Genomic DNA, 20,000 nt, shown 5'->3' on the forward strand with positions numbered 1-20,000 from the left:
TTCAGCACGTAGTTTTTGGATTTTTTTTTTTTTTTTGCTGGTTCAAAATGTTCTCAAAAAGAAAAAATACAAAAAAAAAAAAAAAGACAAAAAAAAAAAAAAAGACGCGAAGGCGGGAGAGTGTGGGGAGATGAAGGCCCCCTGTGCCCATCCTGCTCGGCCGTCATTTCGCTGCCGGCGGGTGCGGCGGCATCTCCCGGCGCGTCTCCGGCGGGCTCGCTCGGTCCCTCCTGCCCGCCGCCACCGCCACCGCCGCCGCCGGGGCGGGGAGGGCGCGGCGGGGCCGTGCAGAGCAGTCCGGCGGGGCCCTACACGTACCACTCGTTGAAGTTGGAGGAAAGGCCGCTGTGGCCGCCGCCGCCGCCGCCGCTGCCGCCGCCGCCGCCGCCCCGGTGCACGGCGGACACGGCCGCCGCCGCTGCCGCCGCCGCCGCCGCCGCCGCAGGGGAGAGGTTGTTGGTGCTCTGCGACTCGGCGCTAGGGGACACCAGCCCCGGGGGGGTGGAGGACTCGTAGCCGGAGCTGGCGGCCGGGGAGGATTCGGAGCCTTGCGGGGACGACTCGTGCACCTGGGGGGCAAAGGCAACACGGCCGGGTGGAGGGGGGATGGCGAGGCCGCGGCCGCCCCCCGGGCGCACCCCCCGCCGCCGGCCCGGCCCTCCGCCGCCCCTGGGCCCAGCGCCCGCCGCCCGCCGCCCCGTCGGGGCGCCCGGAGCGGGGCGGCCGCCCTCCCGCCTCCCGCCGCCGGCTGCGGGGCCGGGTACCTTCATGTGTTTCCGCAGGGAGCTGGGGTGGGTGTAGGACTTGTCGCACATCTTGCACAGGTAGGGCTTATCCGAGGTGTGGACGTGCATGTGCTTCTTGCGGTCGCTGCTGTTGGCGAAGCGCCGGTCGCAGCCTTCGAACTCGCACTGGAAGGGCTTCTCTCCTGCAAGAGAACGGCGCAGCAGCGGGGTGAGCGAGGCCGCCCCCGCGCAAACCCCGCGCAGCCCCGCGCATGGTTTCCCCGCCCTCGTCCTCCTCTCCCAGTCGCTTCGTCCAGCGGTTTCCCAAAGCAAGGGGCCGGCCGCGTCCCGGTACCCGCAGCGCCGGAGGGCTGCAGCGCTCACGCGTTGCCCTGAAGCGAGGCAACCCCCGTCCCCCGCCTGGTCTTCCTACCAAAACCTCGGGGATATCCCCCTCCCGGCATCTTGCCTGACTTTATTTCGACCGCTGCCAACACACATAGCCAGCCCCGTTAGAGATTGAAGAAGAAAGACAATTTGAAGGAAAAAAAAAAAAAAAAAAAAAAAGCAATCATCATCGAGCCGTTTCGCCTCGGTACCAAATCCGCTATCCTGTTAAACTGGAAACCATTACCGACAGATTTAAGGCCGGGCATATTGTTTCGTGTATGGATATTCGAGATAAACGCACATCCGCTGGGAAAACTAAACGTCTGTAAAATACTTCATTTAATTTTCATAGGGAGTCCTCTCGCCCGGCTGCCAGGACTCCAAATGCCGGGGAGTACTTTGGAGGTGAGAACTCCACATTCCCCCGCCTTTGGAGGGGGAAGCATTTAACATTAGATTCCATTAGCACCTAAATTGTTTCTTAAAGACATCCGCTCAGACACAATGACTTCAGTGCGGGCATCTCATGCAAATACATTTCTCAAATTTTAAACCTTGTTAAAGCTCGTCTCGCACCTCGCATCGGGCTTAGCACTTGAGAAAACAATAGGCCTCGAGATTTTTAGCCTTTCTCCGGGTAAATATTTGGAGTGGAAGTCGCTAAAATATTTGGCCGTCTTTTATGAAATAGTCTGGCACGGTTTGAGCCGACAGGAGTAGTAAATGAATAATAGATGAGGCGGGAGGATGCGTTTATTTTTGTTACCCTTCGGCTCAGGCGATTTTCCATCAGGAAAGCCTGGGCTCCCTCGACCTTCTTCCACCTGATTTGGGTGGAAGTTTCCGAACCTCAAATCCTCTGTTCCCTATTACATAATTTAATAAACTGCTGCAAAAACACCTTAAATCACATCGAGTGAGACTTTCAAAACAATTTTTTTTTAAATGAGAAAATTTTATTGCCTTGCTCACACCATTTAAATTTAATGGAAAGCATTCCCAGAAAGGGACTTTTTGCCACTTCTAACGGGATTTAGGACTAATGATTGATTTTGCACGTATTTATATAGTTTCTCTCGGTATCCATAAAAAAAAGCCACGCTCACAAGCGCTGAAGTTGTATGCAAATACGTTGCACAGAGCAAATGACTAAGGCGTTTCAGATGGATGGATGGATGGATGGACGGATGGACGGACGGATGTCTTCCCGTATTTTAGCAAGACGGTAAAATTTGGTTCGCACTGTATTCCGCGTTTCTGCGGAAAGACTCCGCTGACCCTTAGTACGAATCTACAGCTCTCACTCACAAATTAAAACAAATCAGTAAAATATCCTTTCGAAATCTGGAATGGAGGGGGATGTATGCTGCTGGGGAAGAAACCAAAACAAACGCAGCCATGTGATGGAGAGGGTTAAAAAGAATAAATTGGAAGCTTATTTTTAAGCTTCTCCTCACTCTCCTAATTTAACATCACTCTGTCTGAGTATCTACCAGTTTACATACATATATACACACATACATAGGCGCGGGCAGAGGGAGGAAATCTGCCGAAAGAAACCCGAATTACCTGTGTGCGTCCTTTTGTGAATTTTGAGATTTTCTGATCTGGCGAAAACTTTTCCGCAGCCAGGGAAGGGGCAGGGGAAGGGTTTCTCTCCTGTGTGCACTCGGATATGATTGACCAGTTTGTATTTCGCTTTGAAAGGTTTGCCTTCGCGTGGACACTCCTCCCAGTAGCAGACATGGTTGCTCTGCTCGGGTCCCCCAACGTGCTCCACCGAGACATGGGTGACCAACTCGTGCATGGTGCTGAAAGTTTTATTGCAACTTTTTTTGGGGTTGTTCAGCTGTTCGGGATCGATCCACTTGCAGATGAGCTCTTGCTTGATGCACTGCTGCCGCATGTAGCGGAAAAAGGCACCTGGGTGGTGGTGGTGGTGGGCTGCCATGTTCATACCCATATTCATATTCATGGGGCCGTACTGGTTGTGCAGCTGAGCCGCCGAGTAAGGGTCAGTCCTGGGGCTGGAAACCTGGCGGTACTGATCCGACCGGGCGAATACCTCCCCTGGCAAGCCCAGTCGCATCTGCCCGTTGAGAACATTTTGGGAGGCGTGGGGGCCATGCTGGTCGTGGATGCCCGGGAAGAGGAGGTGGCTCTGAGCGTCCGTGTGCGGGTGGTGCAGGCTGCCGGCCGCAGGGCCGAAGATGCCGTGCTGTCCGCCGGCCGGCGACGAGTCCCCGAAGCCCCGGCTGCGAAACAAGAAGTCCCGGGTAGAGTTGAAGGGCGCCCCGGAGTAGGAGCCGACATGAGCGGCGTGGGGGCCCAGAGCGGCGGCAGGGTAACCGGGCGCCTGCGAGGTGAACGCCGAGCTCTGCCCGGGGGAGAGGTCGTGGGCGCCGGCGTTGAGCTTGAAGGCGCCCATGTGCGCCGCCGCCGAGTCCACGAAGCTGTTCTGCGCCGCCAGGCTCAGCTCCCGGTCCTGCATCTCCGCCGCGGCCGAGTGGTGGTGCCGGGCGAAGGTGCCCACTCCGAGGGCCGGGAACTGCGGGCCGGCGTCCAGCAGCATGGTCCGCGCCGCTCCGGGGACGCAACCGCTGCCGCCGCTGCCGCCTCCCCGCTACCGCCTCCGCCTCCGGGCTGCCGCCGCCCGCCCGCCCGGGCGCGGGGCCGCCGCCGCTCCGCTCCGCTTCCCCCCGGCAGCCGCCGCGTCCCCCCGCCGCCGCCGCCGCCGCCGCCGCCCGCGACCGCACCGGCCCGATGCCGCCGCTGCCGCCGCCGGCGGAGTCGTATCCGGAGCCAGGCAGAGCAGAGTCCAAAGGCGAGCGGAGAACCAAAGTGTATTAAAGGAGCTGAGGCGGGGGCGGGCAGGGGAGGGGAGGGGGAGCAGGGGAGGGACGGGGCTGGGGACGGGGGGGGGCAAGGCTCGCCTCGCCGTTCCCTGCGGCACACACACACGCACGCACACACACACACACACAGACCCGCGCACACGCCGCCGCCGCCCCCCCCCGCCCCCCCCGCCCCCACCGGGATGTCAGCGCCGCCGACCCCCGCCCGCCCGGCCCCGCGCCGCTCCCCCCGTGGGCCGCGGCCCTCCCCGCCGCCCCGAGCCCCCCGCCGCTGCCGGGCCTCCGCTTCTCGTTTTATCCTCCGCCGGGCATTAGCGGTGTCTCTCACGGAGAAAAACTTGCAGCCGCGGGTTCCCACGGAGCGAAGGGACCCGGGGGGTGCCCCGCGCCGCGCTGCCCCCGCCCGCCGCGGCGGAGGGGCGTGAGGAGGGGGACGAGGAGGGGGGTGCCGGAGGCGGATAAAAACCAATAAGGGCGGCGGTGGGGGTGGGGGGGGGGGGGGGGGGGCCGGGAAGGGGCCGGGGAGTGCCGGAGCGCCGCGGCCGGGGCGGCGGAGTTGCAGCCCCGCTCCACCCCGGCCCTCGCTGCCTTTCGCTCTTCTGTTTATTTCGGTGGGCGCTGCTGAGGCGGCGGCTTTTTTTTCCCCCCCCCCTCCCCCTCTTTTTCTTCCCTCCCTCCCCCGGCCTCTCTCCTTCTCCCCGCCCGCACTGGCGGCTCCTCTCCCCACGCCGCCTTCACCCGCCGCCCGGCCGCTCTCCCGGCTCCCGCTCATTGGCCCGAGCCGCCCCGTCCCTCCGGGCGTCCCCGGCCACCGGCTAATGGCGGAGCGACCGCCCCGAGCCCTGCCCCCCCCCCCCCCCGCCCCGCGCCCCCCGGTGCCACCGCCGATCGCCCCGCGGCCGCCCGGCCCCCGCCCGGCCCCGCACCGCACGGCCCCGCTCGGCGCCGGTGGCCGCCTTCAGCCCCGCACTGCCGGTGGCTTCTTGATTTTTTGGGGGAGTCATACACCCCCTCCCGCCCGCCTCCCCCGCTGCGAGGGGAAGGGGTGGCGCGGGGAGAGGCGCGCCGATCTCGGAAAATATCGATGTACGCTTTGGCATGTGATCCTGCCTCGGGAGGCAAACAAACAAAGCGAGGGGCTTAAAATATAACCCCTGCAGCCCCTTTCCCCATTTCGGTTAAAGCAGATGAAGCCCGTGATCGATAAAGGGAGCGAGGGGGGAATCAAATAGAAGTCATGTTGACGGGGCGAGGGTGGCTGGGACAAAAAAAAATAAAATAAAATAAAATAAAAATTAAAATATAAGAGGGAACGGTCACTCTGGCTGTTTGGGCTTTTAAACCACTTATATGGGAACAGAGAAGTCGATCTGCGATCTGCATGTGTTGTGAATGTGTATCTGAGAGCAGATGCTTTAGGAGTTTTCCTTGTCTTTCCCCTTTCTTGAAAAAGAAATAAAAACAAACCCGAAAAAAAAGCCCTACCCAAAACTCCACCCTGCCATTGTTATTTGGAAACCGGATTCTTACATGGCAGGAATAAAAAAGCATAAACCCGGCACACACACACGCACCCGCACACACACAGAGCAAACAAGTCCCCTTCCCCTCCCCCTCCAGTAAATACACGTCTGGCCCCTGATTCGGTTTGTTTTGTAGTGGCTGAAAAATAATCATCTCGGGGCCAGCAGCTCACCAATAAATAAGGCTTTGAAAAAATCAAAGCCTGGCATAACATTTGCCATCTTAACCACCCTTCACGAAACCTTGTGCCTCCATACCCATCAGTTCTGTGCTTGGTAGAGAAGCAACCCAAAATATAGGGGTTTGTGTGGTTTGGGGGGGTCTTTTTGAAATTCTCCCTTCGACATTCCCCCTATGACTCCTCATGACATTAAATCCCACATCAGACACAGGCAGGCTCAAACCTGAACCCACAGCATCCAAGCACGAGTTTTACAAGGAGAGATGGATGGATGGATGGATGGATGGATGGATGGATGGATGGATGGAAAGCAGGAAGGCAGGAAGGAAGGAAGGCAGGCAAAGGTAATACTGCCTACCAGCTAAGATCTTTCCCATCATTGTCACTAAATGGTTAAAATATTTCCAAGACTGTCCGAAAGTGTTTGAAATGTGACGGTACCGGACATTAGTCTTTGAACAAGGAGAGGATTTAAAATGGGAAGAAGTGGGATTCCTTCTAATCTGAAATGGGCAATAGGAGATAAACTGAATATAAATGCAGAGCTGCACCTCTGATGCCAACAGCCTTTTTCTCTTTGCTCGCTGTCATTCGGTCCTGCCTTTGTAGGCAGGAGTGTCTGCTCCCCAGATCTTGCCTTTCCAGCTTGGGAGCATATGCTGTCCTTGTCCTGACCCCCCCAGGCTCCTAGGAACAGACCGCGAACAAATTCTATTTTCCTTCTCTGAAAAGATTTCGAGATGGAGGTCTGAGAGAAGTCCTCCACCGTTGCTGGGGATTTCGAGAGCCCAAGCTGAAGAGGAAAGCTTGGTCTCCTGCATGGTCTCCCTCCAGATTAGTAAAAAAAAAATCACACAGAAAACTAGACGTTTGAATACACTTCTCTCCCCCGCCCCCCCCTCCCCCCCGATTTAAAAGAATTTACTACATCTAAGATAAGAAAAAGAAAAAATATGTGCAAGAAAATTGGCAGTTCAAAACAGTTTTGGAAAGAAAATAACAAACGTGAATATTCATATAAATAACTACCTTCTGGATTCCCCCCATCATACACCCATCTTTCTTTCTTTCTTTCTTTCTTTCTTTCTTTCTTTCTTTCTTTCTTTCTTTCTTTCTTTCTTTCTTTCTTTCTTTCTTTCTTTCTTTCTTTCTTTCTTTCTTTCTTTCTTTCTTTCTTTCTTTCTTTTCTTTCTTTCTTCTTTCTTTCTTTCTTTCTTTCTTTCTTTCTTTTCTTTCTTTCTTTCTTTCTTTCTTTCTTTCTTTCTTTCTTTCTTTCTTTCTTTCTTTCTTTCTTTCTTTCTTTCTTTCTTTCTTTTCTTTCTTTTCTTTCTTTTCTTTCTTTCTTTCTTTCTTTCTTTCTTTCTTTCTTTCTTTCTTTCTTCTTTCTTTCTTTCTTTCTTTCTTTCTTTCTTTCTTTCTTTCTTTCTTTCTTTCTTTCTTTCTTTCTTTCTTTCTTTCTTTCTTTCTCTCTCTCTTTCTTTCTCTTCTCTTTCTCTCTTTCTCTCTTTCTCTTTCTTTCTTTCTTTCTTTCTTTCTTTCTTTTCTTTCTTTCTTTTCTTTCTTTTCTTCTTTCTTCTTTCTTTCTTTCTTTCTTTTCTTCTTCTCTTCTTTTCTTCTTCTTCTCTTTTTCTTCTCTTCTTCTTTTCTTCTTCTTCTCTTATTTTCTTCTTTTCTTCCTTCCTTCCTTCCCTCATTCATTCCCTCCTTCCTTCCCTCCTTCCCTCCTTCCTTCCCTTCTTCCTTCCCTCCTTCCCTCCTTCCTTCCTTCCTTCCTTCCTTCCTTCCTTCCTTCCTTCCTTCCTTCCTTCCTTCCTTCCTTCCTTCCTTCCTTCCTTCCTTCCTTCCTTCCTTCCTTCCTTCCTTCCTTCCTTCCTTCCTTCCTTCCTTCCTTCCTTCCTTCCTTCCTTCCTTCCTTCCTTCCTTCCTTCCTTCCTTCCTTCCTTCCTTCCTTCCTTCCTTCCTTTTCCTTCCTTTCTTTTCCTTTCTCTGTTATTAATTTTTCTCTTCCTTTATTATTTTGTCTCCTTTTTCTTCCTTCTCCTTACCTTATTTTTCTGCATTTCCTGCCTCCCCTCCCCTCGCCCCTCGCTCTGCCTGCTCAGCGGTGCCGGCATCGGGGCTCTTTCGGGGGGATGCAGTGAATTCCAGCCGGAGCCCCCGCAGGCTGGCCGCTCTCTGCTATTCTTTCAGGGCTCCAGCCCTACTCTCTCTGCAGGAAACAGAGGAGCTGATCCAAGTTCAAAGTCACGTCGCCGTCCCTCCTAAGAAGTGCTTTATTTGCCTCTGAACCGCAAAACCCCTTTCCCCCATGTCACAGGGTAACAAGGGAAGGGAGCGAGGGAGGAAGGGAGGAAGGGAGGGGGGCAGAGGCACCGGCAGCCAGCCCCGCACTCTCTCGTCGGGCCACCGCCACGAACACAGCCTGCGGCTCACGGCAGCTTTCGAGGGAGGAAAGCAAGCGGTCACCCAAAGTCGGTGCTAAACTGCTTTATTGAAAGAAGTTTTTCAACAGGTTTCTGGAGGTGCCAGACCTACACAGCAAACGTCAGCTTCCCCGGGAAAGCTTTCCGGTCTTTGTAAGTTTTCCGAAATTCGTTTAAAAACTGCTCTTCTCTTTTTCTTACCGGTCAGTGATGTGAAGGGAGCTGGAGAGGGGTGTGGAGGGGGGGAGGTGCGACGAGGGGAGAGCAATTTTTTGCCTCCCCTGGACTGTATATATCGTCTTCTCCTTCTAACCCTTTTCCCGAGAGGTATCACCGCCCTCTGGGGAGGCTCCGAGCCCCCTTTCTCCGTCGCCCCCTCCCTGGCAGCCATGGGTGCCGCAGTGGGGGCGCAGGCTGCGGTGGGGCCGGGGGCTCTGCCCATAGGAGGATGCGGCTGGCGATGGCCTCGTCGGGAAAAAGAGGCGGAAGGACCCACCGGAGACGGGTGTGTGTGCATGTGAGAGAGAGAGGGAAAGGGGGAAGAGGGTGTCTTTCCCCCGAAATTCCGCCTTCCAACGCAGTAAGGGGACGAGGAGGGCGAGTGTGGCCGGCCCGTAGCCTGGGGAGAAGAGGCGAGTTGAGCTGCATCACTTGCACCGTTGTCTGTATCACAGACACTCATAAATTCAACAAGCTCATCAACAGGATATTAAGTTGCAGGTTACCTTTGATGGTGCCGATCCGAGCCACTTCTAGGCCGTTCGACCTATGACCCGTGAAGACCACATGTGTTGTGCTGCAGCCTCCCTCTGTAAAACACACACTTCGAGACAAAAGTTCTTTGTCAGGCTCTACCGGCAGAGTTATGTAAAAGAAAAAGGGGAAATAATGAAAATCTCAGCCAAAGCTGTAACTTTTAAATGCTTCTTTAAAATAAAAAAAAAACCGAAACAAAACCAAAAACAAACCAGAAAAATACCAAACAACCCGGTAGGCAGAGCAGGGACGGAAGGAAGAACCACCTCTCCTTCGTGCCATTAATATTTATTGTTCCTTCAGTTGCACTTATATATGTATAAAACCCCGCTCTCGGCGGTAATGCCATGAGACGGCGGGGGTCAAGACCAGTGTTAACACTTTTTTCCAGGACGGGAATCTCGGCAGAACGGCAGCCGGTGCCTCCGCCCTGCCCAGCAGCAGCTGAGGGACGCGCAGCGCCGCGTATTCTGCGCGCCCTGCCCCACTGCGCCACTCATTCTGCAGCCAGCACAGACCCGCCGCAATGCCCCCCCAAATGGGGTCTGCTGCAGCACTGCCGGGTTTTATTAGATGCACCTTTTTCCATCTGGAGATGCCCATATAAACGTTAGAGGCAGGGGAGAAGCGTCCCAATAAAGCGCGATGGACTTTGTAATACAATTTATGCTGTCATTCATAAATAACAATGCCATATGGTAACCATATTGCTTATACAAGTAAAGCCGTCAAAGTGTCACTATTTGATTTATCTCAACAGCTTCTTCCAACGGTGACGTTCAGAAAGAGGGGAAGTGGGAAAGAGAGAGAGAGCAAAGCAAAATTTGGCCTGGGTTTCCTGAGACCGCCTCTCTCTTTATCTCTTTCTTTCTTTCTTTTTTTCTTTCTATATATGGATGGATGGATGGATGGATGGATGGATGGATGGATAGATAGATAGATAGATAGATAGATAGATAGATAGATAGATAGATAGATAGATAGATAGATAGATAGATAGAAGGATGGTATTTTTTTCCTCATTTTGCTCCTATTTGAGAAATCCCCAAAGGGGATGGCCCCTCTTTCCCTGAGGAGGCGCGCACTGAACACGACAGCTCCAAAACTTATGCTCGTAAATCCCTGTCCCAAAGGTGCGGAGGGTCCCGGCCCCGACAGCCCCTAGCCCCGACGTCGAATCCTTGTGTCAGCCTCAGGTTCCCGCTCGGATGCACGGAGCGACGACATTTGGCACAGGAGAAGTTTAATTTTTGAGGGTATAAATTATCCATCCCCTGAGCCCCCCCATAAAGAAGGGGTGGGGAGTCTCACTGCCATATCGCTCCTCTCTTTCCCTTTCGTGCCCCTGGGCAGCCTCCCGCTCTCGGCAGAGGTCCCGGTGCCTCCGTGCTATCCCCCTGACGGGACAGCGAGCAGGTACCGTGGGTATGTCCTGCCCGTGCGGGACTCCACGGGGCTGGGACTCGGGGCGCTCCCTCCTGCTATGGGCGGACTCCACCTCGGGTCGCGGATGTTTGCGGAAAGAACCGAGCCGCAAAGCAGCCCCACGAGCGTAGAAAGCCACCCGCGATGGCTCGGAGGAGGATAGGCTTTTCTAGCACATTTGGGGAGTCTTGCAGGTCTTCCCAAGGGAAGCGGCAGTCGCGCTTCTTTTCTAATGGTTCCCCAGAAGAATGTTTTACACGTTATAAAATATTGCTCCCCGCTCCCTAACTATCAATAAGACGTGCATTAAAGACGATTGTTTGTAAATGGTGTTCATGATCATTAGCATACATTTACATAATGCAGCTCTCAGCACAGCGTTTTACAGTTAAACACCTCTTAAAGCCCCTAGCCCGAGCTCAGTTTATAGAGGAAGCTTTACGAAATAAATTTGAAGGCTTGCAGGCTTTCACCCCGCCTCTGCAGCCTCCCCCGATGTCCCTTGGCAGGTTTGCCGGCGAGCGGAGCACTGCGGGAGGGCTCTGCAGCCGGCTCCGCCGCGGGAACAAGGCGCGTTCCGACCCCCGACGGGTGCTGTCGGGGTTCTGGGGGGGCTGTGGGGGTAGCACAGCACGCCTCCCCTCTGCTGCAGCCCCAGAGAGCAGCGGCAGCCTGGGCCTGAGCTGGTGTCGGTGAGTTAACGGGCTTTAAATTCTTCATGGCTCTTTTGGAGCTGGCAGCGTCCAAAATTGTCCCTGCGAGGGCAGCCACCTTATCTTTCCGGCGTTTGTAGCCGGTCCTAAAAATGAGCGAATTTCCACGTGAGTCTCCATCAACCCCTCCCTCCCCACAGTCACAGGTCAGCTGCCTATTAGCCAGATATAAAATATTTTCATTTTTTTTATAGCCTCTCATAAAAATAAATTGATCGGGTTATATATTTGAATTAAGACATATTAAATCGATGACAGATGCACATCACCTGCGTTTAACAGGAGAGGGACAAGGAGGTATGGGAAGGTTCTGCAGAGCTGTGATACTTGTTCACCTCCCCAGCGTCTCCCATCAAACCATTCCATCTCTGGACCTTGCTCCAGCAACGCACCCAGAATTTAGGGAGGAGGGAGAGCACATACAACAAACATTTCTGTATGTTTGGTTGGACATACAGAAAATACACCTACATAAACACCCGTATAGACTTTGCGTATGGCTTCTTTGCGTGAAGTTTTTACTGTGCAATAAAACCATCGAGCAGCCGCTTTTAAAACCCGGGGATCATTTATTCCCATTCATTGCCTTGCAGCATCGCTGAAACCCCCACGGCGGCCACGCGAGCCGGGAGCATTGGCTCGTCTCCGGTGGGGGCAGAGAAGGGAGAGAACCGGCGGGTCTTCTTGGGAGCTCCCCCTTGAGCTCCCCCTAGAGTCTCTCACCCCCCTTTTGGCAGCCGTGGGCCAAATCCTGCTAGTTTTCCCCCCGCGAGTAGCGGCGGGAGAGAGGGAGGAAGGGGAGCCTGGAGCTGGCCCAGGAAATGCCGGACCAGCACGGTGCTTCCTTTGAAGGTGGCTTGGCACCGGGAAGCGGCCAAGACGCACAGATGTAGTTTCGTCAAGGGGATTAGGTGGTCGGGTAGCGCCGGAGGTGTGTGTGGGTCCATTGGCGTCCCCCGCCCCGTTTCCTCTCCTGGAGAGGCGGAGAAGAGTCCCTGACTGCCCCCCAGGCAGGGAAAGGCAGCCAGCTTTCCTGCACTTTCCAGGAGCGCGGGAGCTCAAGGCATTCCCGGGGAGGACCAACAGCCTAAGGAAAGCAGATGACATATCAATAAAATCAACTTCTCCTCCCACAGAAAAGTCACGACAATGCTCCTTTCCCCTTTTGGCTCGCAGGGAAATCCCGGCCTTGCCTAGTCAACCCCCTCAAAGGGCAGCATCCTTTGTGCAGAAGGGCCAGTTTCGGCGCACCACAAAGAGCTTCACTTTCGAGGATGAGCACACCCCGCACCCCAGGGGCGGTCCCATCGCTATCCCCGCCCGTCCTCTACCGCTGCCCCCTTTTAGGAGAGCTCCCACTTTTTCTGCCTTTTCGTCTAGGGTAGCAGCTCAGGGCCGACACCCACCAGCCGCAGACTCCCCCATTTCCCAACCTATCTCCCCCCTCCCGTTCCGACATCCTAAAGAGTAGAGGAGCATTTGTGCTCGGGGCCAGTATCACTGCGGGGGTTTCATCTCTATTTCGCCGCTGCTGAATTAGGGCTGAAGTGGATCCAGCTGCCTGGACTACGGCTGGCGGACCGCCGAGGGGCGTGGGGTGGCTCTCCCCACGGGATGCCCCGGGAAGCCGCTGAGGAAGGAGGAAGCCCCAGAGCGGCAGAGAGCAGGCTTCCAAAACCTCTCTCTAACATGTGCCACTTGCCCCCCTCCTCCTCCCCTCCCCGCTTACTCGTTTGTTTTCTAAACGAAAGGAATCCCAACCCCCGCCGTCTTCTTTTTAGGGAAACTTTGGCCGCCTTCCCCTAGTGGTGCCTTGGGCATGAGTACGCACAGCCTCGGCCTCGCGTGGGTGTGGGGTTGCGCACATTGTTACACGATGGAGCGCTTTCCCGCCTCATCCATGAATGAACGTGTCCCTCCAAAAAAAGAAAAAAGGAAAGGAAACTGAGCGCAGAGCAGGGCAGCAGCGGCTCGCGTGGGCTGCCGCCGGGCGAGAAGAGAAACCCCACGGCCTCGCAAACGTAAACACGGCGGAGCACCTGAGCGGGGCGCCCCGTCCAGCTCCTGGGGAGCAGAGGCAGCTGCTGCCCGGTGCTGCCCGGTGCTGCCGGCGGGGGGCGGCGGGGGAGGCGCCGGGTGCGCCCCGTCGGGCCCCGCGCGAAGTTTTGCAAGTGCAACTTCGGGGGGCGGCGCGGGGGGGCCCGGGGGGGCGGCGGGGGCGGATCCCCGCTGCGCCGGCGGCCTGAAAGGGAGCCAATCGCGCGGCCCCGGCCGCTGCCAATCATCGCCATCCGTCCAATCCCTCCGGCGCGGTGTCCGAGCCGTATTCCCCAGCGCGCCGCCGAAGTGTGGTGAGGGCTCTGCCAATCGCGGGCGGGCAGAGCGGGGCCAGGGATGCGCGGGGCTCGGAGCGCAGACAAAAGAAGTTAAAGAGCCGCTTAATATATACATGTTTTTGAAGGCGGGTAAAGGGAAAAAAATAACAACAGCGAGCGTAGATGGGCTTGGCTGTGTCGTTATGGAGCCCCCTTTGAGCAAGAGGAACCCGACACTGAGATTAGCGGATTTGGCAGCGGCTCAGCCCCATCCTCACCAGAACATGACAGGCTTCCCGGGGCTGGGGAACCACCACGTCCACCCCCACCACGCGGCCCACCTCCACCCCGGGGACGCGGGCGGCGACCCCGGCGGCGCCCTCACGCCGCTCGGACCCGAGCACATGGCGCAGCCCGCCGCCCTCAAGCTCACGCCCGAGGCGCTCACCGCCGCCGCCTTCGCCGCGCCCGCCGCCACCACCACCGCCGCCGCCGCCGCCACCGCTGCCGCCGCCACCACCGCCGCCGCCTACGCGCCGCCCGCCGCCGCCCTCCCGGGATACCCGTCGGGGGGGGCGGCGGGCCGGGACTTCCTCCTGCGGCAGGAGCTGCCCGCCGCCGCCGCCGCCGTGCACGGGGCGCCGGGCGGGCAGCACCCGCCCGCCGGCTCCCCCCACCTTCCGCACCCGCCGCCGCACGGCGTCTTCATCTCGGCCGCCGGCACCTACGGCGCGACCGACGGGGCGCACGCCGCCTTCCCGCCGCCGCCGCCCGGCGCGCAGGGCGCGCCCGCCGGCCGCCACCCGCCGCTCAACGGGCAGATGCGCCTGGGGCTGGCGGCCGCCGCCGGGGGGCTCTACGGGCGAGCCGAGGCGAACTACGGGGCCGCCGCTGCCTCCTCCTCCTCCTCGGCGTTGCAAGGCTACGGCTCCGTCAACCTCAACCTGGCGGCAGCCGGCCACGGGCACCCGCACCACCCCCATCACCACCACCATCACCACCACCACCACCATGGCCACGTCGGGGCCGCCGCGGCGGCGGCGGCTGGGGCCTTCCTGAGATACATGCGACAGCCCATCAAGCAAGAGCTGATCTGCAAGTGGATCGACCGGGAGCCGCCTCCTCCACCTCCGCCGCCGCCACCGGGCGGTAGGAAGCCTTGCTCCAAAACTTTCAGCACGATGCAGGAGCTGGTGAGCCATGTCACCGTGGAGCACGTCGGTGGGCCCGAGCAGAGCAGCCACGTGTGCTACTGGGAGGAGTGTCCCCGCGAAGGCAAGCCCTTCAAAGCGAAATACAAACTCATCAACCACATCCGAGTACACACGGGAGAGAAACCCTTCCCTTGCCCCTTCCCTGGCTGCGGGAAGGTCTTCGCTCGCTCCGAAAACCTCAAGATCCACAAGCGGACTCATACAGGTGGGTTGTTCTTCCTCCCCCCACCTCCCCCTTCCAGGATTTCCTTCCCTTTTTTTTTTTTTTTTTTTTTCCTCCCCGTTTCTCCTCTTTTCCTCCTCTCCTACGCACCGCCGGACATGTGACTTTTTCATGAATAAGTAATTCGGCAGCACACGGGCCACGCACACACAGCTACGTACACGCACCCGGCCCCTCTGCCCTGCACACACGTGTCCCGTCCCCCCCCGTTTACCCCCCCGTTCACTTTGGGCAGCTCCCTCCCCACCCCCACCCCCTCTGCTACCCACCTCCCCACATCCCGGCACCACCGGATAAATACACCGATTAATAAATAACGCAGAGTCGGGGGAAGATGAGCAGCAGCCCCTGCGGAAGAGCGAGGAGAAGATGAGCGCTCGCCCGTCCCTACCCCCGCCGCACTTGTCCGGGGCACCCTGGGGGCTCACCCCGCCTCTGCGAAGCGCTGCGCTTTGCCACTTCCCCCCGGCACGCAGAAGGACGGCGGTTCTGCTCTTCCTGCCGCTTCTGTCGGTGGGCACGGAGCCGGGCGGGTGACGCTCGGCCCGATGGAGATGGGGCCGCGGGGGCTCTTGGGGGCGCAGTTCCCCTGCTCTGCGGGCGGCGGTGGCTCTGCTCGGGTCTGCCGGTACCACCGGGACTACCGGGCTGCCCCTCTGATCAGCGCTCCTGGGGCTACCCCCGTTCCGGGACTGTCCCTGTACTACCGGGACCAACGATGCTGCCGGGTGTATCCCTCGGCCCGGGCTACCGATATTGCGGAGCTACCGGGGATGCCGAGGGCACTGTCGGGGCTGCCCGTGCCGCTGGGCCGCCGGACTGGGTAGAAGTCCCGAGGTTTCTGGTGCTTCCTGGGCTGCTCCCGCCTGCGGCAGTACCCGCTGTGTCGGGGAGCAGGGAGCGAGGCGGGGGAAGGCTCTCACCGGAGGACGCTTCCCTCCCTTTGTGGATCTGAGAAGCAAACTTCAAAGTCGCCCCGGCTTCACCGCGGGGTACGGGAGGAGGGAGCGGCACCCCGGAGAATGCCTGGGGGAACAGGCGGGAGACCCTGGAAGGGCTTGGGGTGTGTTTGAGCCCTTTAGTATTTTATTTTTCTGGGTTTGGTTTTGGTAGTTTTTTTGTTTGGTTTGGGTTTTTCCCCCCGCTTTCTCCTCATTTCTCACCACTCCCGAAATACGCATTTCCATCTGGGTGTAAAACTCTGCCGAAAACGAACGAAGCCGGGATTTATAGTAGCAGACAAATATTATTCCTTGGAGGATACTTAAGGAAGTGGAGTTGCCGTAATTGCTTTCTTGATTTATTGTTTGCTGCTCGGGAAGAGAAAAGCGGCGACCGTACAACGTGTTGTTCCGATGTAAAACCAAATGGCCCATGGCTGAAAGGATTATAGATTTTTATCTCCAGAATATGTCAGGCATGAGCCCATATGTAGCAGCGGAGCCCTGAGGGTGCCCAGTGCTCTACGCCCAGAGCCGGGGAGGTTGTGAGGGGGGGAGACTTCTCCGGGGGAGAGGAGGGGGGATAAGATCTGACACTTTCTTGTTGTTGTTGTGTTAATGACACCGTGGAATGAGTTAGCTGGAGGTCCGCGGTTCTGTCATCTATAGCCTTCTCCACCTGCCTTGATTTGAAAAACAAAACTTCATCGCGGGCTTTTGTTGGCTCCTCAACTCCTTACCTATCTCGGCTCCAAGGGGCAGGCGGGAGGGAGGTGGGAAGGAGTCCGGGAGAGGCTTGCGGGGAGGCAGAGACATTCAGCTGGAAAAAGAGTCCCCCCACCAAAACCCAAATACCTATGGGACACAGTTCGCAGCGCCTAGATGAAGTCGAGCATTGCCTCGAGGCAACGCGTGGGACGTGGCTCCTTGCAAGGGAAATTTGGAGAAGTTTTTAGCTTGGGGCTACCCGTAGTCCCCGGGAGGGTGTCTGTACTTGAGCCCACAGGGAAAGGCTCTGTCCACACAGAAGGGGTCGTTGCACCAAAGCAGCTCTCGTGGTGGGGGGCAATAGCCCACCTCGAAGGACAGCTCGGCCCGTGGGAGGGCAAAGGGGACAGGGGTCTTTCCCTACATATTTTCCCCCACGCCCTCGAGTGGACAAGGGATTTCAAACTTAATGCCCGTTCGGATTAATTATTGTCGTTTTGCTACCTTAGCTTTAACTTAGTCATGTGCAACCTGGAAACAGGAGAGATTTACGAACTATTAATTTATTATGGGCACTTGGTGTCCGGGCGGGGGGGGTGGGAAATAATAACACTATAATCGTATCATTATGCGATTTTGCATGTTTCTGGTAATCCTGCAGGAAGAAGAGTATTTCAGTAATTCAGGAGACGTTTGTTGCTTGGGACTTTTTTTCTTATTTTCTTTTTTATATTCTTTTTTTTTTTTTTTTTCCCTCAAAAGCACCACCCCGGGGGCTGCATACCACGCTCTGCAGCTACTGCCCCATTTTTGGGACAAATCACTTTTCCCACACCGTGTGCATCCTAGCGGGAACGGGGACCTCGTCCCTCCTGCAATTTTGCTGTCCCCTTGACAAAGACGATGCTCAGGATGGTCAGGCTTCCTTCCAGCGATTCCCAGACCCTCCAAAAAAAGTGACCCCAAGCCCTATCTGTGCCCCTCCCCGCCGCCGGCACTGCTACTGCCAGGGGAGTTAGGGGATCGCGCCCGGCATCTCGCCGCCTTCCGTGGGTTGAAACCACCTACAAATGGTTAAACTCTGACGTGATGCCCTCGTCAGCGTAACGGGGACACACCGGGACCTTCCCTAGTCCTGGACTTACCGGGAATTTGATCGTCGCGATCTGGAGTCTGGCGAGGGTGCCCACGCATGAACGCAAGTGGAAAGACACTTCCCTAAAACCCTGAGGGAGTGGACGCGGTTTGGTCCAGCTGGTTGGAGCATTTCTCAGGGGGCTGTGCTTCGGGCTCTGCGGGTCATGGCCAGCAGCAGATAGCATGAGCCTTCATCCTTGGGGTAACACAGATAGATACTGCCCAAAACCTCCAGTAGATTTGCTTCGCTTTCCCAGAAGAAGTAACAGTAATTAATGAACAAACGAAGTGACTGGAGACTTGTCTTGGGGGTGTGCAGAGATTTTAATGCACTTAAAAAACCCACAAGGCACAATTTAAATTTTAATTTTTTCCCCCCTCTCTCTTTTTCTTTTTTTTTTTCTTTTTTTTTTAAGATAAACTTTGCACTTTTTAGTGCTACCACTTTGGTGGTAGGGGAACCGATTTTAATTTAACAAATTGATGCATAAATAGGCTGTGGAGGTGCATGTTTCTATAGTAACAGCCAAGAAATTGCTTCTAAAAATAAAAATAGTTTTCTTATTTCCATTATTATTTTGATAAATAATAAACACGATATGATCTTACAAACGGGAGGAGCAGTAAAAATCTCTTGGCGGTGAGGAGAAAATGTCCACTGAGAGAGCTGCTGGGTTGTTATTTCTGAGCCCTCAGAGCAAAACACATCTGAAAATACACATCAGCCACGTCTAAACTGACTCAAGATTCGCAATAGTCATGACAAAAACTATCAGTGCAGGTCTGTCTGTGCTGGACTCACGTGTAGCATGGTAGAGTGATAAAAACTTCCTGTAAGAAGCTTTGGGATCTGGGATCTGGCAGTTTTTTCTTTTTCCTCTGGTGTGTCAGCGATAGGCAGCCAGCCCTGTTCGGGAGCTATGAGGAAGGGTCGGTTCGGGAACTATGGGGAAGGACACGAGTATAGGTACCAGAACATATGTACTGCAAGGTATGCTACAGGAGACAAGCGTGTGTGAGAAAGGTACACCAGGCTAACCACCCCGGGCTGCTTTTCACAACCCCTTTAACTGTAAGCAGTGTGTAAAAACTCTTAAAAGTAGATCATCCGCACACATTTAGACCCAAATTTGCCCAGGGTAACCAGCTACGCTAACAGCAGTCTGTTGCCCTCATCTCCGGTGTCTGGGTTGGTCCCTCCAGCTTGCAGGTTCCCAGTCCTGGCTGCGGGGTGCTCCCTCTTTGTGTCGGGATGCTTAAACAGGTGTTACTTTTATTTTCCCCAAACTAATTATTCCCCCAGCGCAGTGCCCATTGGGAAAGGATTACGCAGGAGATGTGCCAGGCGAGCCAGGCTGCCGGCAAACGCCAGCCCTCGCAGGCAAAGACATTGAGAGGTTTTGTTTGGGCTCGGTCATTAGAGCGGTAATGAAGGTTTCTCGTGTGCGAGGGGAGCGCCGCAGAGGGCAAACAAGGCCGGGGGGGCCTTGCCGCCGCCAGCCCGGGACTCCGGGCCTGAGGGCTGCCAGCGACGTGTGACAGGCAGCAAAACACGGGGAAAAAGTCGGAAACCTTGGGCACGCCACGACTGGCGCGAAGGGGGAGTAAAAAAGGGAAAGGGGAGGATAAGGAGGGAAGGGGAAGGTCGTCTCTCGCCCCCCGGAGGCCGCGCTGCGGAGGGGCTGCGGTGCGGCGGGCGGGCTGCGGGCAGCGCCGGGCCCCCGCCCGCCGGTAACGCTGCCGTTGCTGTGTCCCCGCAGGGGAGAAGCCCTTCAAGTGCGAGTTCGACGGCTGCGAGAGGAAGTTCGCCAACAGCAGCGACCGCAAGAAGCATTCCCACGTCCACACCTCGGACAAGCCCTACTACTGCAAGATCCGCGGCTGCGACAAGTCCTACACCCACCCCAGCTCCCTGCGGAAGCACATGAAGATCCACTGCAAGTCCCCGCCGCCCTCCCCGCCGCCGGGCTCCCAGGGCTACGCGGCGGCGGGGCCCCCCGACGGCCCGCTGCCCCCCGAGGCCGAGCCGGCCGCCGAGCCGCCCCGCGGCCGCTCCGCCGCGCTCTCCCCGCCCGTCACCAACCTCAGCGAGTGGTACGTCTGCCAGGCCGGGGGGGCTCCCCGCCGGCCCCGCACCCCCTCCAGCCGAGACACCTCCCCGGCGTCCGAGGAGGACGAGCCCCACAGGACCTCGGGAGGCAGAACTGCTCCCTAGGGCCGTGCCGAGCAGTGCCAAGCTGCCGGTGGCCCCGGCCCCACTGCACTGGCCCGGGCCGCAGCGGCAGCCACCTGGCACGGGGGGCTGCCGTGGAAGTGCCATCAGGTTTGACTCGCGCTATTTATTCCGTGTACGAAACCCTATGGTGTTTGTACGGTAACTAATTTAATTAAAGAGACTCGGACTTTTTTTTTTTTTTTTTTTTTTTTTTTGGTAAATAAAAGCATTAATAACGCCAGGCTGGGTCGTCCC

At 56.6% G+C, this 20,000-nt stretch overlaps 2 protein-coding genes across 2 annotated transcripts; one reads left to right on the forward strand and one right to left on the reverse strand.

Moving 5' to 3' along the window:
- Positions 1-308: 308 nt before the first annotated feature.
- On the reverse strand, positions 309-3,687 carry ZIC2 (Zic family zinc finger 2). Its single transcript, XM_005516466.2, has 3 exons — positions 2,685-3,687; positions 765-928; positions 309-569 (listed from the first exon to the last, which is right to left on the reverse strand). Exons 1-3 carry the CDS (start codon positions 3,685-3,687, stop codon positions 309-311), a joined length of 1,428 nt encoding a protein of 475 aa, XP_005516523.1.
- Positions 3,688-13,441: 9,754 nt separating this feature from the next.
- On the forward strand, positions 13,442-19,745 carry ZIC5 (Zic family zinc finger 5). Its single transcript, XM_014249585.2, is given in 4 exon segments — positions 13,442-13,773; positions 13,775-13,854; positions 13,857-14,726; positions 19,291-19,745. Coding segments are annotated over 4 exon segments (1,737 nt in total).
- Positions 19,746-20,000: the final 255 nt, after the last annotated feature.

This window comes from Pseudopodoces humilis, chromosome 2 (assembly GCF_049639895.1).
Source record: "Pseudopodoces humilis isolate 2021_Gansu_Grassland_sample_001 chromosome 2, ASM4963989v1, whole genome shotgun sequence".
Classification (NCBI taxonomy): domain Eukaryota; kingdom Metazoa; phylum Chordata; class Aves; order Passeriformes; family Paridae; genus Pseudopodoces; species Pseudopodoces humilis.